This window comes from Macaca fascicularis, chromosome 12, assembly GCF_037993035.2.
Source record: "Macaca fascicularis isolate 582-1 chromosome 12, T2T-MFA8v1.1".
Lineage (NCBI taxonomy): Eukaryota > Metazoa > Chordata > Mammalia > Primates > Cercopithecidae > Macaca > Macaca fascicularis.
Window position 1 is genome coordinate 96,066,442 of NC_088386.1, and position 19,676 is coordinate 96,086,117.

General features: G+C 41.6%; 1 protein-coding gene across 30 annotated transcripts in view; it reads left to right on the forward strand.

The window, feature by feature from the left end:
• The window catches only part of SPATS2L (spermatogenesis associated serine rich 2 like), a 171,167-nt gene that overhangs the window by 149,836 nt on the left and 1,655 nt on the right, over nt 1–19,676 (forward strand). For all 30 annotated transcript variants that reach the window (XM_065525850.2, XM_074009657.1, XM_005573861.5 and 27 more), the window contains 4 exons: nt 2,968–3,026; nt 10,181–10,290; nt 12,755–12,857; nt 15,642–15,862. In XM_065525850.2, the coding sequence (XP_065381922.1) occupies nt 2,968–3,026; nt 10,181–10,290; nt 12,755–12,857; nt 15,642–15,862 (493 nt within the window). The remainder of the gene's footprint in view (nt 1–2,967; nt 3,027–10,180; nt 10,291–12,754; nt 12,858–15,641; nt 15,863–19,676) is intronic.

The following is a 19,676-nucleotide window of genomic DNA, read 5'->3' on the forward strand; positions in this document are numbered from 1 at the left end:
TGTCACATGCAGCTATTTCCCTTAGTGTGTGCTAGGCATGCTGTCCAAACCCAGGGACTCTATAAAGCCTTCTAGTTGATTCAGGGAAGGGAATCTTAATTTCTTCTTCTTGCCATCGTCGTTTTCTTTCCTCTCTATCTGCTTTTCACTATTTCCCCGGTAAGTCCTGGCAGGTCCTCTCACATCCATCTCAGCAATCCCACAAAGAATGTCGTCGTGCTGACTTTTCTCTGTTCTCTCTTCCCTTTCTGTAAGGGATAAAAATTCAAAACATGTCCTCAAGCAGAGTAGCTTAACCATATATTTGTAGTTTGGGCTTGTGGCTCCACATCTGTAGATTCTCCCCATATCTCCCCAGCAGCATGTCTTGAACAGTCTTTGTTTCTCTAAAGTAAGGTAGAAGTGCCCCTCTCTAAGAAGGTTGTAAATAACGAAAACACACACACACAGTTGCCTATGTCATGGCTCTGTTTGTGAACTTGGCAGAGAAGCTCATAATCACAGGAGCACAAAGCCTATTGACTCAACCTGTCATTTCATACAATTACTGAATATATGCTGGTTGATTACATAGACAGTCTCTGGAAATGCAAGAATTCGTCACATTGGAGACCTCCAGGGAGGGGAACTGAGTAAGTTGGGGCAGAGATGGGGTAAAGAGTTCCTTCTCACCGTACACCTTTTCTATTGTACATTGCCTATATTTAAAACACATTGACATACCTATGTAATGTCAATAGATAACGGACAGGCATCCTGATAACGTTCATTACACCAAAGTAATCATATCCAGTGACCGTAAGCCATGTGTGTCATGGGGCTGACTGATGCTGTCTACAGTTGAGGGACTAGGCTTAGAGCCCAGTTCTGGAGCACATGCCATGCACTGTGCAATTAGTCCTTTCCACTAGGGTTTCCTGGCTGGGAAGAGCTGAGTTCCTCAGCGCACAGTCCTTTACTCTTCAAGCATTTAGGTTGCACAATCTAGTTGAGGAGCCCCCAAACTGCTATAGATATATCCCAGAAGTCACTTCTTACCTTGACAAATAACTGCAGAATTTTTCAGAGGAAATAAGTTTTCAACACACTTTAAATTGCAAAAGTACATCTGATGGAGAAGAAAAAGTCCATGTGATGGAACAATCTGAGAGTAATAAAGATGATAACAGTGTATTGAAGCACATTAAATATGAGTTTATAATTAATATGTATAATTAAAATATGCAAACAAGCAAAAAAACTTCTTGATTACGTTTGAAGGATGCTAAGGAACCAACTATCATTTTGAAAACAAATAAAAGGGGAGAATCAAGCATTCATCCTGCCTTACCTATACAAACTGTACTTCAGGATAACCAAATAATTGATAAAGTTTCTCTTTATGGAGGAATTCCAGGAAATAAATGAAGAAGGAGTGATAGAACGTGAATATCTCAATTTTGCAAACCCTATAAATCTAGGCAATGATCAACAGTGGCTGCTAAGATCATAAAAAAGAGAGATGTCTTTTGTATTTCCTATAAACTTGCCATTTTAGATGTAGAAATTTGATGAAATTCAGTGTGATTTTTTTTCAAGTGGAGTAGTTCATATCGTATACTTCCATCAGCACACACATAATGACACAATACACTTATCAAGTGTTCCTCCTAAGAAAATAAAACCTGAATCTAATCAAATGTCTACATCTAATAACAAATTTATAGGAAATACAAAAGAACAGGCTAAATAACACCATGGAGGTGTAATCAGCAAAATTCAGACTTTGCACAACTCTTCAGGACAAACAACCTAAGTTCTTCAACAAATAAATTGCAAAGGGGATGAGAAAACAGATGAGAGGGAACCTCTGGATTAGAACAGATTTAAGAGTCAGTCAACCAATTGGAATGAACAGGGCTTGTTTAGATCCTGGTTTTAACACACTATTTAAAAAAAAATTACGGTATGGTTGGGGAAATTTGAATACTAGGTAGATATCTGAAAACATTAAATTATTGTGAATGTTGTATAGGTGTTATAGTAAATGATTGTGGTCCCCAAAAGTCCTTATATTTTAAAGATACATATTTAAATATTTATGACTAAACTAAAAATATAAAGAGAATCTGACATCTGTGCTCACCCACCTTGGGGGTTTTCCCCAGGCTTTTCACCCTGCACAGCTCCCTGCCTTTTTGCTGAAACCTCTCTTCACTCCTTCCTACATAAAAACCTGTAAAAGGACATATAAGGAATTTGTCATGATGCATTACTTCTGGGAGGGGAACTAGAGAACTGGGAGTTGGGATGGGATAGGAGAGAGGCAAATTTTGGGACAGATCATTGTTAGCTTTATGCAGATAATAACTTTTCAAACGACTAACCAAAAAATAAATGAAATATGAGAAAAAGTTCATTAGAACCTTGAGATGCTTACTCGGGAGAATGAGAAAGGCAGAGACTCATGTTGTTGAGCATGTGGATGGATTGGCCCAGATCATATTTCTCAAAGTATGGTCCCAGGACCATCTGCAGCAGAACTGGGCCCATCTCCTTCCCTCCCAGCCAGAATCTCTCAGGGTGGAGCACAGAGACACTGGGAACTACAGTTCTTAAGGACCTAAGTGCCAGCTTTTCAAATACTTATTATATTGTTTTGGAACTTTGGAATGCATAGGACAAAAATATTCCCAAATTTAAATTCAAAGCAGCACAATTCTGAAAGTCTAAAAGACTTTTTTTTAGGTTCGTTGACAATGATTTAATCAGCAGATGTCACTATGTAATCCTTGGGAACATCCCTTCCATGTTGCCTCATATTTTGGAGAGGCAGAGCGTACTGCTGGCATTGTAGCATAGAAATATTTATGGTAATTTTGTATTTTGTTTAATGAAAATAATTTTTCTTTTGCTTTCAGTGCTTACTAAAAGTTTATCTTTGATTAAGCATTCTTTGCTTTTGTTTTTGTGTTTGTTTTTCCCCAGCATCATTGACAAAGAAGTTTCATTAATGGCAGAAATGGATAAAGTTAAAGAAGAAGCCAGTAAGTAGACGACACATGGTTATTTGATTAGGAGCTTCCCAATCAGAAGCAATCCATAGGTCAGACTGACAATGACACCAGATTCTGAGCAGGGTCCTAAAATTTATACTGAAATTTTGGCTCATGAACTCTGTAACTTTAGGCATGTCACTTAGCCCTGGAAGCCTCATTTACATCATCTGGCAAAAGGATATAGTTGTAACACTCGCCTCATACAGGTGAGTGCATGGCAGGATGGACACTCAGTACATAATAGGTGTCAGCTGAGTTTTCTAAAGTCCAAAGGGATGTTTGTGCACATAAAGAACTTATAGTTAATTGGATTTAAAATGACATTGAATTTAGTGTTAGATTTTAAGACAATTTTAACTCTTTAAAACTTATAAATCTCATCATCATTTTTACTAGTTCTTTTTTAGGTTCAATTAAGTTTATCATATTAAATTTTCCTAGAAAAGTAGTCCCATTTGAAACTTAATTACTTAAATTCCCCTCAACATTTTTAATTACATATATAAATTTAATATATCTAATTTGTCTTAAGCACTTCACTCGTCAGACGAGGCAAACTCACAGACCTAACAAGCAAAGTGTTCCTAAGCTTTTAAGCAACTCTTATAAGATTAATAATTCAAAATTAAAGATACACTAAACACAGTTGTCTTAAAATACTCCAGTTGTGTTCATGAACTTCATCAAATACACTGACACCTGCCAACTTAAAACTGCAAAAGAAAATCAATTCCATATTTTAAATTGAAAATCACAAATCACTTTGCTTAATGTACCAAATTCTCTGTTTAAATAATGAACATGCTCAAATTATCTTGATCATTGCAAAACTTAATCCTAAATTTAACGTAAAATATTAACATTCTGGGTTTGACTTGTTTTATTTTCTTTATGCTGATTTCTAAACTTTTCCACTGTGGTAAAGTTACTTGAATAGTAGAGAAGAATTACCATCTTAAATAGACTGAGGCTTATGAGTTGGAAATTTCAACAAAGACAAGATTACTCAGTCAGATTCAACATCAAACCACAAGTGAATGTGCAAGGCCCTCTCTTATTATTGAATTTAGTTTGCTGTGTTAATGGGGCCCCTAAGACCATATTTTTCAGCTGGGATTTAGTTTTACAATCCTTGTCTCCTGGGCATTTTAAATTCCTCATCTTTACCCAAAGCTGAATTGGATAAATGGCAGTCTGTGCCCCTAACCAGATTTCAGTGAAATCCCTTTACCTTTGATGTGATGTCTTTCTTTTGCCAGAATGAAAGATCAGACCAGATTCTTCATTCTTTTCTATTTTTCTTGTCTGGACCTAAGCCATAATTCAAGTGTCACTTTATGGAAAATAGCTATCGTTATTTTTGTTACACAGTTTTCTAAATTATTTTGGTATTCATTTCAGACCTCCTTTAGTCAGGCATCTAAGTAATTGTAAGCAACATTTTAGAATCCTGAAACACATCAAGCTTTGTTAAATGAAACTAATGTGATCCAGGGTGAAGCTATGGACTATTTAGGTACTTAAACAATCTCTTTGATTGTGAAATTATTTTATTCTTATGAAATTTGTTGATATCTTCAGTAAAAGTAGATAATATACACTACTTGGGATTTTCCCTACTTCTCAAGTATAGCTTACTTCAGTTGCATGTCCTAATGATAAAAATGCTAACAACCAACACAGACACAAATGATCTTCTTGAACCAAAATAGAAAGTCACTAGCACATCATCACTTTTCTTAGAGGTCAACAAAAGACCTCGGGTTTCATATACTCATTTTTCCTTCTTGAAATATGATAGTGTTTGATGCCAAGACCTGTGGAATTTGGAGCATCTCTGGAGAGCATTCATTTTAAAAACTTATTCAATCAGTAAATACACGGGCTTCCTTGTGTCCAGGATAAACAGCAAACAGACAAATGTAGAGCCTGCACTCACCAAGCTTTCAGGCTAGCTGAAACTGCTAGATTGGCTGACAGGGTTCACATAACTTCAGTAATTGGCACAGCAGGTGCTGGTTTTTTAACTACCCTCAGCCCAGGGGAAGCCCATTTGTATGCCTTTGAGGCAGGCAGAACTGAGTTCAAGTCCAGCCTCCATCTCTAACTGGCTATGTGTCCCTGAACCATGTTGTTGACTTCTCAAAGTCTAATATTCCTTAGGCCCTGGCAATGGCTCACACATATAACCCCAGACCCTTTGGAAGACCAAGGCAGGAGGATTGCTTGAGGCCAAGAGTTTGAGACTAGCCTGGGCAACATAGTAAGACCCTATCTCTAAAAAAATAAATTAGCCATGTGTGGTGGCATGTGCCCATAGTTCTAGCTATTCTAGAGGGTGAGAGGGGAGAATCACTTGAGCTCAGGAGTTTAAGCTGCAGCAAGCCAGGATCATGCCATTACACTCCAGCCTGGGTAACAGAGAGAGACCCTGTATTAAAAATAATAATAACAACAACAACAACAATAATAATATCCATCTCAAGTAGTTATTGTAAAGATAAAATGAAAAAATACATGTCAGGCACTTAGCACAGGGCCTGACACAATATGTGTGCAAAAAGAGAAGAGCTCTTATTAGTAAATTACCCCAACCCCCCATATTACAATCAAAAAATGGAGGTCAGGGGTTCTATTGCATCTCTCAAATGACAAGCCTATATCCACATTATGTCTTCTCCACAGATAGAAGGAACCATGGAATTTCTCCCCACTAACTACAGTACTGTCTTTACAACCACCGACTTTAACTTGGTTCTCTGTGGTCTCAAGAGTATTTTTCACACTTTACATTTCCTGTAGACGTTATAAACCATATTTCCTCAATTATAACAGAAGCTCCTAAATCCCTCATGGCACCTAACCCAGTGCTGAGAATACTGCAGGTACTTCATAAATACTTGTTAAATGTGTTATTGTAAATAAATCAGTATCTGTAGACTGTGGGAACCGATATTAGTGAACATTCATGTAATTGCAAAAAAGAGGAAGTATATTCTAGATGAAGAGATCTCACTTTATCAATAATATTCAGAGTTAGCATTTTGAGTGTACTATACTAAACACCTCACGTATGTTATTCCATGTATTTCCACAATAACCCTACAATATGTGATCAATTCCTACACAGATTTTATAATACAAGAAACCAAGCATGTTGTAGTGCTAGGGTCTCAAACTTCATGTTTATACACAGGTAAGCACAGGTGTCAATTTCACTAGAGATATGGCAAGAAAACGTGACTTTGTAAATTTGTAGTAACACAAATTATGAAGTAGAATGCAAAATTCACGAGAATTTTTAAGGAATAAAAAGCATTTCAAAAAATACTTTGTGCTTGAAGAGCCACTTCTCTGGCTCCTGGCCCCCACCTTGGGATTTTGAGCGTATTTTCTGCTTAGGGTTATTGTTTTGAGAAGCCTTAAGATTTTCTTTTCTTTTTTTTTTTTTTTTTTTTTTTTTTTTTTTTTTTTTTTTGAGATGGAGTCTATCTCTGTCGCCCAGGCTGGAGTGCAGTGGCACGATCTCGGCTCACTGCAAGCTCTGCCTCCTGGGTTCATGCCATTCCCCTGCCTCAGCCTCCAGAGTAGCTGGGACTACAGGCACCCGCCACCTCGCCCGGCTAATTTTTTTTTTTTTTTTTTTTTTTGTAGAGACAGGGTTTCACCATGTTAGCCAGTATGATCTCGATCTCCTGACCTCGTGATCTGCCTGCCTTGGCCTCCCAAAGTGCTGAGATTACAGGCGTGAGCTACCGTGCCCGGCCAGCCTTAAGATTTTCTATGGTTCAGATAATATGAGCAAGCTTCCAATGTGTTTCAAAAACTTGAAGGCGTTTATAAATCCTATTGAGAAAATGGATTTCAGCATACCAGATACTGTTTATACATACATAATATTAATTAAGTCTTGAATGCAGTGAAAACCTAAGCTGTACAGAATTGTCTTCCTCTACAGATTTCTGAAAGGATGGTGCTTCCAAAACATACTTATTATTCTATTGTAAATTACAGGATCAATGAAGCTTAAGATCTGATCTGTTTTTGTTTCTTGTTTGTGTGATTGATGTTTTTGAGGTGAAAATGTTCACCCCCTCCAGCCAAAGAATATTAGCTTTAGATCTCAAGTTTTAAGGCTTTGTTCATAATGAAAGACTTTGAAATGTTAATGAGACTATATGTAAAATGCATTTCAACACTTGCTGATGCAAAGTATTCGTTTCCATGCACATTTGCATGAGTGTAAACTTAGAATTTATTGGTGATCTTGCACCTGCATTCCTATTTTAGGGCCCATTTATATCTATGTCTACAAAATCCTTTGTTTGGTATGAATGCCCAAGTTCTACTTAATCAAAAAGAACAATGACCCCTAATTGTCACCAGTGTCACAACTGATCATGAAGAAAAGTCAGATCTGTTGGACTGTCATCACTGAGGGTCTAATGACCCCTTTACTAGCTGCTTTTCAAGTCTGGGCCTTCAGATTTTTATTATTATTATTATTATTTTGATGAGATGGGGTCTTGCTTTGTTGCCCAGGCAAGTCTTAAACTCCTAAGTCAAGCAGTCCTCCTGCCTCAGCCTCCCAAAGTGCTAAGATAACAGGTGTGAGCCACTGCGCCTGGCACAAAATTAATTTTTTTATTTTAGTTTGCAAGAAGAACGTACCTCATTTCATCTTCCTGCTTGAATTGTTTTCTCATGCTGCAGATGTTAGTCCCATCCATATGTTGAATTATAATGGCAAACAAATAACATAACCAATCAAAGGTATGGATCCTAAACAGTCTTAAGTGACCCCTGTGGAAAAGGAACTTCCATCCTTCTTTAGATATTCCCTTTAAGTAATAGATTAATTCATTCATTGAATTCTTCACTCAGCAAGCATATTGCATACCTCTTGTGTACCAAGCAGGCAGTAGGTGCCATGGACACAAAGAACTACATAGTGCAGTTCACACCGTAGTCCCGAGAGTGATTGGAGATGCTCGCAGGAAACAGATGGGTAACATTAATTTGCTAAATGGGGCAGGGAGAAACCGTGGCACACTGGGCACCCAACTCCATCTAAAGAGGGTAGTGGCTTCTTGGCTTCAGCCACTTGTCACCATGTAAGAATGTTGACCAACTATGGCCAGAAATTCCAGTACTTTAAGAGATGCCAGAGAGCCAGCTTTCAAATGGAATCTTCTGATTTTTAAATGTGGGCAATGAATTTGTAAATGTAATGTGTAGACCAAACAAGACATATGTACTCTGGCCGAAAATGATAGTGAGCCACCTTTTTGTGACCTTTGGTCCAACTGGGTGTCCTGAGACATCATTTAGCAATATGTTGTCTACATTGAGATGAAACTTCCTTTCACTCTCATCATCCAGACAAGTTTTTCACTAGCTCCTCTGTATTCAGAAGACTATTAGGCACAGATCTGTCTGCCCAGCCACATGGTATTGTAAATGGGGCCAGGAGGAGCCCCAGTTAAATAATCAAAGCATGATTAGCATAGTTTGGCAGATGATAAAGCTGTATGAGTTATAGACTAATTATTAACATCTCAATATTGATATCAGCATAAAAAGATAATCTCTTGGGGCCGGGCACAGTGGCTCACGCCTGTAATCCCAGCACTTTGGGAGGCCAAGGCAGGCAGATCATGAGGTCAGGAGATTGAGACCATCCTGGCTAACATGGTGAAACCCCATCTCTACTAAAAATACAAAAAATTAGCCAGGCATGGTGGCGGGCGCCTGTAGTCCCAGCTACTCAGGAGGCTGAGGCAGGAGAATGGCATGAACCTGGGAGGCAGAGCTTGCAGTGAGCTGAGACCACACCACTGCACTCCAGCCTAGGCAACAGAGCGAGACTCCATCTCAAAAAAAAAAAAGAAAAAAAAGAAATGCCTTTCAGTCTGTCTAAAGAATGGTTTTGGATTTGCAGGGAATCTTAACTCTTGATGGATTCTGTACTTCTTTTGGGGCTTTTGTGGTGACTATCTTTTGATATTTTGTATAATAAGAACTGTTAAAATCAGAAATCATATTGTTTGGCTCTGCATGTGTGCTGTGAATCTGGTCTAATAAAGCAGTTGATCCTTGTTCAGCCAAGCATAGAATGTGATTCCGACATGCATGTCATCTTAGATGAACACGTTTTTTCTTATAACTCAAAATGCTTGTCCCGAAGAAATGAAGGCAATTCATATGAGTCAAATTAGAGAGCCCCAAGTCTATCTATTGAAAGATCCAACTTCATATTTAAATCTCATCCTGTGTGTTTGTATTGATTGCTTCTGAGCACCATAATCTTTTGGGAAACACGGGTATACACACACAGACACAAACTAACTGATAGGCTACTACATCTATTTGAACCTTTAGTTCATCTGAAGATGTAGGAAAATGTTGGAGCCAGAGTACTCCCCAGTGTCTTCTCTATGTGTGCAGGTGCTAAAAAATTCACACGAATCTAGTTCTAGCTGGCCTAACTCACTCTCGAAATTTTTCCATTGGGGACACTTATAGAAAGACCTAAGACACTCTGGGGTAGAACTTCTGTTTCTTTGCTGAATGGAAACATATCTGCAGAGTATCAAAAGCAGAGACATTTTTGGCTCACAGAAAAACTAATAAAGTTAGAGTTTTATGTCAGATTCCAATAACATAACTAGTGACCCTAAGTGAGTATGTGTTAAAGTTCAAGAGGGCTGCTGCTGTTAAAGTTTAATAGTGCAGCACATATAGAATGATTTCTGCTTAGTGGACTTCCTGTCTTCGCAGTATCACTCGGAGAGGATTTTAATAAGTGTTGTTTTTCAGAGATCGTTGTTCAGAGTAACAAACTTCAAAAGTCTAAATTCCGTAAGTGAGGTCCTACACCAGTGGAGAAAATGTAGAGTGGGAATGTACAGTGAATCAGAAGGGACTGTGTTTGGCTTGGGGATTGGTGGAGGAGGACAGGAGGAACTGGGTTGTTGGTAATAGGCACAGAGGGTGAACCCGCCTCCATGACCAACTCAGAAAACATAGTCATGGTCCAACAAAGCAATCAGTCTGTGGAGCGAGAACTGATTCCAAGAAATTAGGTTATTTAATATGTTTCAATCTCTGGCCCTAATGTATGACTCCTCCTTATTTGGCAGTGGAAATCCTGACTGCTCGTCAGAAGAAAGCAGAAGAACTGAAGAGACTCACTGACCTCGCCAGTCAGATGGCAGAGATGCAGCTGGCTGAACTCAGGGCAGAAATTAAGGTCAGTTCTAAAATATCACAGCCTGAACCCTGAGCCAGAGAGCTGATCCCCATTATGTTTGTTTTGCATCCACAGAGTTCTGCTCTCTGAGGATCTAACATCTACACCCAGCTCTCTTCCACAGGGTGGAAATAGAGAACACAGAAGGGGGACGACCCCCATAATCACTGTGTTTAAGTGTAATGTGCTTTGAAGAAATGTGTAAATCCAAAGGAGAGGTACAAGCTATTTTGTCAGTCAGTAGAGACCGACCCAAATAAAGTAACTTGACCATGAATTATAGCTGGGATGGGGGATGTTATTTTCACACATTGTGATTTATAGGTATGCATATAAACACATCCAGAGATGTATACACACACGCGAAGCATGAACGTAGTGTAACGGTGAAGATTAGAAAGCATGCGGACTGTGGAGATTTCTTTCCTAATATTCTTTTGTAGTTTAGTTGCATTCGTATTAAGAATACTATCCATAAATACGTATTTATTAGATTCCTTCATTGACAAGCAACAGAAACTGACCCTGGCTAACCTCAAGGACAAGTAGAATTTGAAAGGATGTGAGTATAGCTCACCAAAGCAGGGCACTATCTGAAAGCTCAGGTCAACAGTTAGGTAGGAACTGGGGTGGGTCCGGTAAAATAAATAATCACTAGACACGCTGTCATGGGACCATCAGCCCTGTACCACCCCACTTGGCTCAGATCCCTAAGAGAGAGGCTCTGATTGGCCTCTACTTGGGTCACGTCCATCATTTGGCCCAGAGAGCGTGTGACATCTTGATTGCCAGACCCACCAAGACTATGGATCTTTGAAACTGCATCAGGGTACAGTTACCAGAAGGGGAAATGGTTACCAGGAGGGCAAGTGTAAGTGTTTACAACAAAATAGGAAGAAATTTTAAAATTCCCCTTATCCTCTTTTTCACCCAGTATACCACACACACACACACACACACACACACACACACACACACACGCCTTCCGGCTTCATACCCACTTCCAGGAAACTAGAGTGGCTGCAAGACACAGCTGCTGCTACCTTTGAAAGTAAAATTGCAAATTGGGGCATAAAACTGCTTGGCAATGATAGGCAGTGGCAGGTGACTTTTCAACTCTCTGCCTCCTGGTTGGGCATGAAAGCGGGCCCCATGGGGAAGAGGACCTCACCCGAGGGTGCTGAGGGTGTCAGTGGCCTTTCCACCTTCTCTGTTCTGGCCTTTGTGGCCTCTCACCCAGCCAATTGCAGTGGCCTCCTCACTAGTCTCTGCCTACACTGTCTCCCTCCAGCCTTAAACTCCCGAAGCAGTTATCTCCTTCCCCTCAGAAAGACATTCACAACTGGACTCCAATGTATATTCCGACTTCCATCTCTCTCTACGAAAATCCCAGCTTGTTAGAACATCAAGTAAGAAATATAAAATTGCCAGCTTCCTGGTCTATTGAAATCAACTCATCTTCCGAGTTTCATTTCTGCCTATCAAAATCCCACCCATCATAAAATGGTTAGTAGCACAGGCTTTGGAGTGAAGCAGTCCAGCTGCAAAATTTTCTATTTCTGTGACCTTGAATAAGTTATGTGTTCTCTTAGATTCTTAGAACCTCAATTCCCCCATCTGTAAAACAGAGGTAATAATAGTACTGACTTCGTAATACCGTGATCAGATGAAATGAGATTATCTGGTAAGAATTTGGCCAGTGCCTGGTAAGTGTTCAATGATTTTTTCAATGTTCCCTCTTACATAACTCTTTCCCCATAGACCTCAGTAGGAAATAATTTCTTCTTCTTTTATATTCCTAAAGCACCAACCACATTCCACCTTGTACTGTAGTTAATGGTATCTGTTTTCCTTGCCATTGCTAAACTCCCTGGTAAACTCAGGAAGAGACTGAGTCAGTTATTTCTGTATTTCTCACCGTTGTCTTCTACACATAGATCTTAATTTTAAAGGAATTGAAAAATAATCTTTCTCACTTCTTTTCACACCACTTGAAATCCTGCCATTTAAAGTAATATCTTCCAGACACTAAAGGCTTTGTGTACTTCCCAGTTCCCTATTAAAATAGGGATGGGGGTCTAGGAAGGAGGACATGTTTTCTCTTGATGGTTAATACCTTAGCAGGCACGTGGCCAAACCCAGAAGACCCTGCCAGAACGCAATTCAGAAAATTACTAGGAGGGCGAGGGGTGCTAAAAGCTTAAATAGATGAGTCAGACACACATTCCATGTAGGCCCAAACGCGAAACACAGGCCCCTCACATATTCCCCAGGCAGGAAGATGATCATTCCCTAGCCGGGTCAGGACTAAGACTGAGCGTGGAGCCTCCCAGCAGCAGGGCTGGAAAGATCCCCACCAGGTCAGCACTGCCGTGACACCGGAAGAGCAGAGTGAACGCATCCACAGGGTGCTTCAGTCATTTCTGTAATCATGGGGTTCCTGCTTTCCATCTCTTTCCTCCAGCACTTTGTCAGCGAGCGTAAATATGATGAAGAGCTCGGGAAAGCTGCCCGGTTCTCCTGTGACATCGAACAGCTGAAGGCCCAAATCATGCTCTGTGGAGAAAGTGAGTTTTGCCTACTTGCTAAATAATTTTGTGTGAGTAACCTTGGTGCTATCTGGAGTTGCTATTGGAAATGTCAGGTGTGCAGTCCCCCCAGGGGACTAACGTGAGGTCTAAAGAGATTTAATGATCTAAGCTTATGACACAAGTCACCAGAAATGTTGAGATTTGAACTTAGAGTCTTCAAATGCCACTGCCCATCAGTAACTCCCCAGGATTTATTAAGTGGAACAGAACAGGTCAACTAGTTTATACCTTTTGCAAACTTTTATGAAGCACTTCCAGTTAAACTGCTTCTCTGATTTCAGACAGCCCTGGTTCTACAGAAACTCATTAGGCAGAGCGTGAGTCTTCCTAACATGTCAGGGAACAATCAGTTATTGTTGTGCAGGGCCCAGCTGTTGCACGGGCCCCTCAGCAGTGCCCTGAGCCTCCGCCCTTGGTTCTCTGTGCTGAGTGAGGCTACAGATAATGAAAGACTTCACTCAGCCATTAGCTTTAGTCTTGTTCCCTATTAAGCCTTAATTAGAGCAGCTAATGTGCAACAAAATTGGCTGCTATATTTTTCCCCCACACCAGCCCACCCACAAGGGGAGGTGGGAATGAGCACGGAAGCGGCTTTAAGGATGGCCGCAAGGAGGAGAGGACTAGTGAATGATGCAGAAACCCACAGCCTCGCAGTCAGCTGAAAAATTAAGATTTGGCTGCACTGCCTATTATGATATAATTAACTATACTATACTACACTGCATACATATATAGTAATATAATTTGCTTTTATCACTTCACAATCTATGGTAGATATTTTTTCATATCAATATATTTAACCAGTCATTTATCTAAGTATAATTAATGTCACCAGTCTTCTGGTTGCTGCATTTAGATTGCTTCCAGTTTTTCACCATTAAAATAACACTGCTGATCACCTGAGACCAGGAGTTCGAGGCCAGTCTGGCCAACGTGGTAAAACCCCCATCTCTACTAAAAATACAAAAATTAGCTGGGTGTGGTGGCAGGCACCTGTAAACCCAGCTACTAGGGAGGCCGAGGCAGGAGAATTGCTTGAGCCTGGACCCAGGAGGCAGAGATTGCAGTGAGTGGAGATCACACCACTGCATTCCAACCTGGGCAACAGAGCAAGACTCCATCTCAAAAAATTAATTAATTAATTAATTAACACTGCTGCGAGCATCCTTGTCCACACATCCTTGCCAATTATTTGATTTTCTGACTGCATTTTTAAAAATTATTCCCCCCTGTACTCTTCCTTATGAAAGAATCTACCTATTTGCCATTCTTTATCCCCAGCTTTTGCCCCACCCTCCTTTCCACTTCAGCCCTCAATGAGCAAGACAGTGATGCTGAGTGACGCCCTGTCACCGATCTCAGGGGTGATGGAGAGGTGCCCCTTCACCTCCTTTCCTCCTGAGCATTTCAAGTGCCATCTAGTGGGAGAAAATGGTCCCTTACCAAATTCCAGGTGTCCATTCTGAAAGACACCGTAGTCATCCAAAGGCCCTTCCTTCTCAGCTTTGTTGCGAGCACACTGAGAATCCACAGGTGCTGAACCGGAAATAGTGGTCCCTGATCTGCAGACAATAATGACCCCCTGAAACTGAATCTGGTGAGCACAGGAGCCACAGAAATCTCCTGGTCACGTTTGGACAGCCCCAGCTTGCTGTCACACCTTCCCAATACACTGAAGGGACTGGAGATGCATCCCTGACCTTTCCATTTCTCTTGTATTATGACCGCTACTGATCCCGCCTAATCCTCTAGCAGAACTCTGGGATTAAATCTGATCCAACAAAGGGAGCAAACAAAATTGCTTTCAAAAATTGGTGACAGTTTTAAGAATCAGAGAAAGGTCTAGCTGGCAGTCAGATTCTGGTGAACTGTGAGAGGGAAGTAGTGGCTTTATCCTTGAATTGATTCCCTCCAGTTCCGATTCAGTGTAATCATGTAGAAATCATCCCAGCAGAAACCACCACTTTCAAAACCAGCAGAAATGGTCATAAAAAACGCTGAGCAGACCTGCCTGAGCCCTGAGCCCTGAGCCCTGAGCTCTGATGGGTGTCTGCCTAATCAGCCTGCCTTGCCTGTAACCTTGGAAGCGGTGCATATCTGCAGTGAGGCTGCAGAAAACAGGGCTGATTAAAGGTGGGATAATGGAGCACTAATGAAATATACAAGATGCCTTAGGGGCTGGCGGGCCTGGCCCTGTGTTTGGGGGATATGCCTGACCCAGAGTAACAGAATTCCTAACATCCAACATCACCCCATTCCCAAGCTCTCAGAACATCATGGATCTGACAGGCCAGAGTGTCCACATAGCTCCCAATCTTTCTGTGTCTGCAGTACCAATTGGTCCAGGGAACTGATCAGGGAGGTGAGAATGGGTTCGGTAATGGGGGATCTACGAGGCAGAGTGCATTTGCAGACAGGGCCAGAGAGGGAACCTTGAAGTTTCATTATCTCTTTTCCCTTGGTGGTTCTTGACCTAAAGAATAATATTTAAGTTGCTCAGATATGTCTTATTTCCTACAAATATCTCCCAACTTGGATGATTATGCTGTAATCACAGTTCAGTGATTCCCACAAGAGAAATTTGGTTGTTCTCTTAAGCACCAAGGTGCCCTTTCAAATAACATCTTTCAAAAGAAAACTTTCTTAATGTTTCTGTGGAGCTCCTGGCCAGTTTCTTCATCTTCTAGCGCTTCGTAATGGGTTACTGAGGCAGCAGTGTTGGAGGTGCAGCTCATAACACTGAGCACTTTCTTATTGCAGTTACACATCCAAAGAACAACTATTCCTCAAGAACGCCCTGCAGCTCCCTGCTGCCTCTGCTGAATGCACACGCAGCAACCTCTGGGAAACAGAGTAACTTTTCCCGAAAATCCTCCACTCACAATAAGCCCTCTGAAGGCAAAGCAGCAAACCCCAAAATGGTGAGCAGTCTCCCCAGCACCACCGACCCCTCTCACCAGGCCATGCCGGCCAACAAGCAGGTAAGCAGACACTGGTGCAGGGTGCCGGGGCGGGGAACCTGTTTCCAGAGGAATGAAACAGCAGCTACTAGATTCTGGGCCTCCTGGGGTCACACTCAGGCTCCTGCCACCTGCCCTCAGCCACTCCCCACCCAGCAGCACTGCCCAGCTGGCCTCTTGGGAACTCCCCTGGTTGCCCTCGTCCGTGCCTCCCAGGTGCTTTCCCGTGTGGAGGAAGTGGCCTGTTTACACTCTTGACCGCACGAGCAGAGTCCACCCAGGTGACACGGCTCTTCTCATGACTAGGACTGCCACCATCCCTGGGGCCCCAAAACCAGCCCATATGTGGAAGGGACCCACAGAGACTTGGGAACAAGATTTGGAACCTGGCCACTGAAACCACTAACGGCATTTGTTTTTTAAGATATTTTAATCCCCACTGATATTTAGCTGATCAATAAGAGGCTAAAGTTAGTGCAGTCTTTTCTTGGGGTTTCAGTAAGGAGAATACATTTCAAAATGACATTCTTTGTTCTTATCTACTGTGACGTCTAAAAACACAAGTGTCCAAAGAACAATCTTCCTTCTCTCCTTCTGCTTCTCCACTATATCTTTTGGAGGTGATTTCCCCCTTATCCTTAGAGAATTAACAAAAAATTGGGATCTGCCGGGTGCAATGGCTCACTCCTGTAATCCCAGCACTTTGGGAGGCCGAGATGGGCAGATCACTTGAGGTCAGGAGTTTGAGACCAGCCTGGCCAACATGGTGAAACCCTGTCTCTACTAAAAACACAAAAATTAGCCAGGCATGGTGGCACACACCTGTAATCCCAGTTACTAAGGAGGCTGAGGCAGGAGAATCACTTAAACCTGGGAGGTGGAGGTTGCAGTGAGCCAAGATCGTACCACTGCACTCCAGCCTGGGCGACAGAGTGAGATTCCATCTCAAAAAAAAAAAATGGATCTGATGATATAGAAGTTGGACATGCTATGCTATAAAGATACATTTTATCTCCAAGAAAAAGTCTTTTTTTTTTTTTTTTTTGTAAATCTTTTAAAATGCTGGTTTTCTAACAGGTGTCTTGTCGGGTTTTGTTGTCTTGGCCTTTGAGAATTCTTATTAATGACATTGACAGGTGTTTCTCAGGCCCTGAAGTCTTCATGAGCTGTAAGAAAGCACTTTGACAAGGCGCATGTTATAATCTCATTAGTTAAAGATAATAATCAAATCTGTTTTCCCTTGTAGTCTAAATATATCTTCACAGCTTTTGTTCTTTTTTTTTTTTTTTTTTGGCACAATATCGGCCCACTGCAGCCTCAACCTCCTGGGCTCAAACAGTCCACTAGGCTCAGCCTGCAGGGTAGCTGGGACTACAGGTGCGTGCCACCATGCCTGACTAATTTTTTTTGTATAATTTTTGTAGAGATGGGGTTTTACCATGTTGCTCTCAAACTCCTGGGCTCAAGCAATCTGGCTGCTTCAGCCTCCCCAAATGCTAAGATTACAGGCATGAGCCACCGTGCCTGGGTCTCTGTTCATTATTAAAGACGATGCTAATAATCAAGTCTAAAATTTAGTCTATTTCCCTTTTTCATAATTTGTTTAAAAACAAAGGAGGCCAGATTAAGTACCATCCATGTAAATACTTTTTCAGTTCTCTGGTTTAGCATTTTAGCTAATGGCTCATGTAAGTTGAAATATACTCAGATATCTAAGTGAGAACACTGTAGACCCAGGCAAGAAGGGCCTGTGGACTGGGTGCTGTGTTTTCAAGTAACCTTCTTGACCCTCCTGCAGCCATGGCCCTCTCTGCAGAATAAGGAGTCAGAAAGAGCAAGGAAACAGGGCCACTGGAAACTACACTCTTTGTTCTGAAGCATGCTGCCAGTCAGTACTCGAGATCCTGGGTTTCTCTTCCCACGTGGGCCCAAGCCTGCTCACAGGATCTGCCTGGACCACTTTCCTGTATACATCATCTTGAAGACAAACGACACAGCCAGTTTTCACACCCATCCGCCTGAAGGGTGGGAGTGGAGGCGATGCTTAGGTGTGCAGGCTGGAATGTCTGCATTTGTGTGCGCAAGGCCCCCTTACAATGTGGGATGGAGCCAGAGGCAGGAAAAGACAGTATTCAGACGTATGGTGTGTGAACCCCGAAAATGTGAGACAGGTCTCAGATAACTTAGAAAGTTTATTTTGCCAAGGTTGAGGACATGCACCCATGACACAGCCTCAGAAGGTCCCGATGACATGTGCCCAAGGTGGTGGGGCACGGCTTGGTTTTGTACATTTTAGGGAGGCAGGAGACATCAATCCATTTGTGTAAGGTGAACATCGGTTCAGTCCGGAAAGGTGGGACTACTGGAGGCAAAGGTGGACAACTGGAAGCGAGGAGGGGGCTTCCAGGTCTTAGGTAGATGAAAGACAGATGGTTGCATTCTTTTGAGTTTCTGATTAGCCTCTCCAAATGAGACAATCAGATACGCATTTATCTCAGTGAGCAGAGGGGTGACTTTGAATAGAATGGGAGCCAGGTTGGCCCTAAGCAGTTCCCAGCTTGACATTTCCCTTTAGCTTAGTGATTTGGGGGCCCCAAGATTTATTTTCCTTTAACAGATGTATGGACCTACATTTGTACTCTTGCTCTAGGCTCTGAATTAGTGGGGGTTGGTCTGCCGTAAACCTATACCATCCAGTCACAGTGCACAAATTAAGAACCTTATATATTTGTAACTCATAAAATTTCATGTTTTCATAAGAGGTTTGATTTTCAAAAAAGGTTTATGTTTATGTTACAACTTAAGAGTCTTGTCAGGAGACAGTATATAAAGTGGGAACAGCTCCACCATTTCCCAACTATAGATAGGCCTTGGGCAAGTCCCTGAAACTCCTTATCCTCATCTATAAAATGAAGCACATAATAGCAACTATCTTAGAGGGTGATTCTGATGTTAAATGAGGTAGTGCATGGTGAGGAACCCCATTCAGTGCCTGGTAAGCACTCAGTGAGTGTTGGCTATTACTGACCTCGAGGAGTTCAGAAATCTTTCCCTTGCACAGGAGCTTAATCCATTGCATCCTTACTACTCATCCATTTACGTTCCTGGCCACTGATTTGTTGAAGGAATGATTTTTAAATAGAGGCTTCAAAATTTATTTGCTTATAACTGCAGAAAGTTTAGAAAAACAACGAATTACCTCTGTGAAAATACACCTTATTTCTGCATGCCGCCAAGACCTGCCAGATGCACTTCACCCCTATATTTGTCCAAGATAGTATTTCTTAACTATAAAGATATTTGTTTTGAAATAAATTAGAAAAGCTACTTTAGAGAAGAAAAGTTACAGAATTTTGCTTTTTCTTCACTTACGTAATTAGAATTCCTATGCATGGTTTTCAACAGGAAATTTTCCTTGACCCCTTCGCAGGCCTCGCAACAGGGATGCCTCATTTACTCAGCCTGAAGCTCTCAACCCCTTGAGGGAGGGAGAGCATGCAGGTGAGCAGGTGCAGGAGCTAGAGCAAGCACTTTTGGGCGCTGCAGGATCAAAACTCCCTGCAGTCCCACAGCAGTGCCTGGGGTGGTACCCGTGACCCCTGGAGCGCAGAGGCATGCGTTACAATGCTCTTTTAGCTTTTCAGTTCAAGGATGGCTGAAGTGTTTAACAGCTCAATAAACCTTCTACTTTTTCATGAAGGCAGAGGGTCAGTGTGACACTTTCCTGTATCCTGAGCTCTTGTCCAGCATCCATGAAAAATCAGGTCATATGAACAAATTGTAAACACGGGGGATTTTATTGCCAATGAAAGTGGCTTTCAGCAGGAGGGAGAGC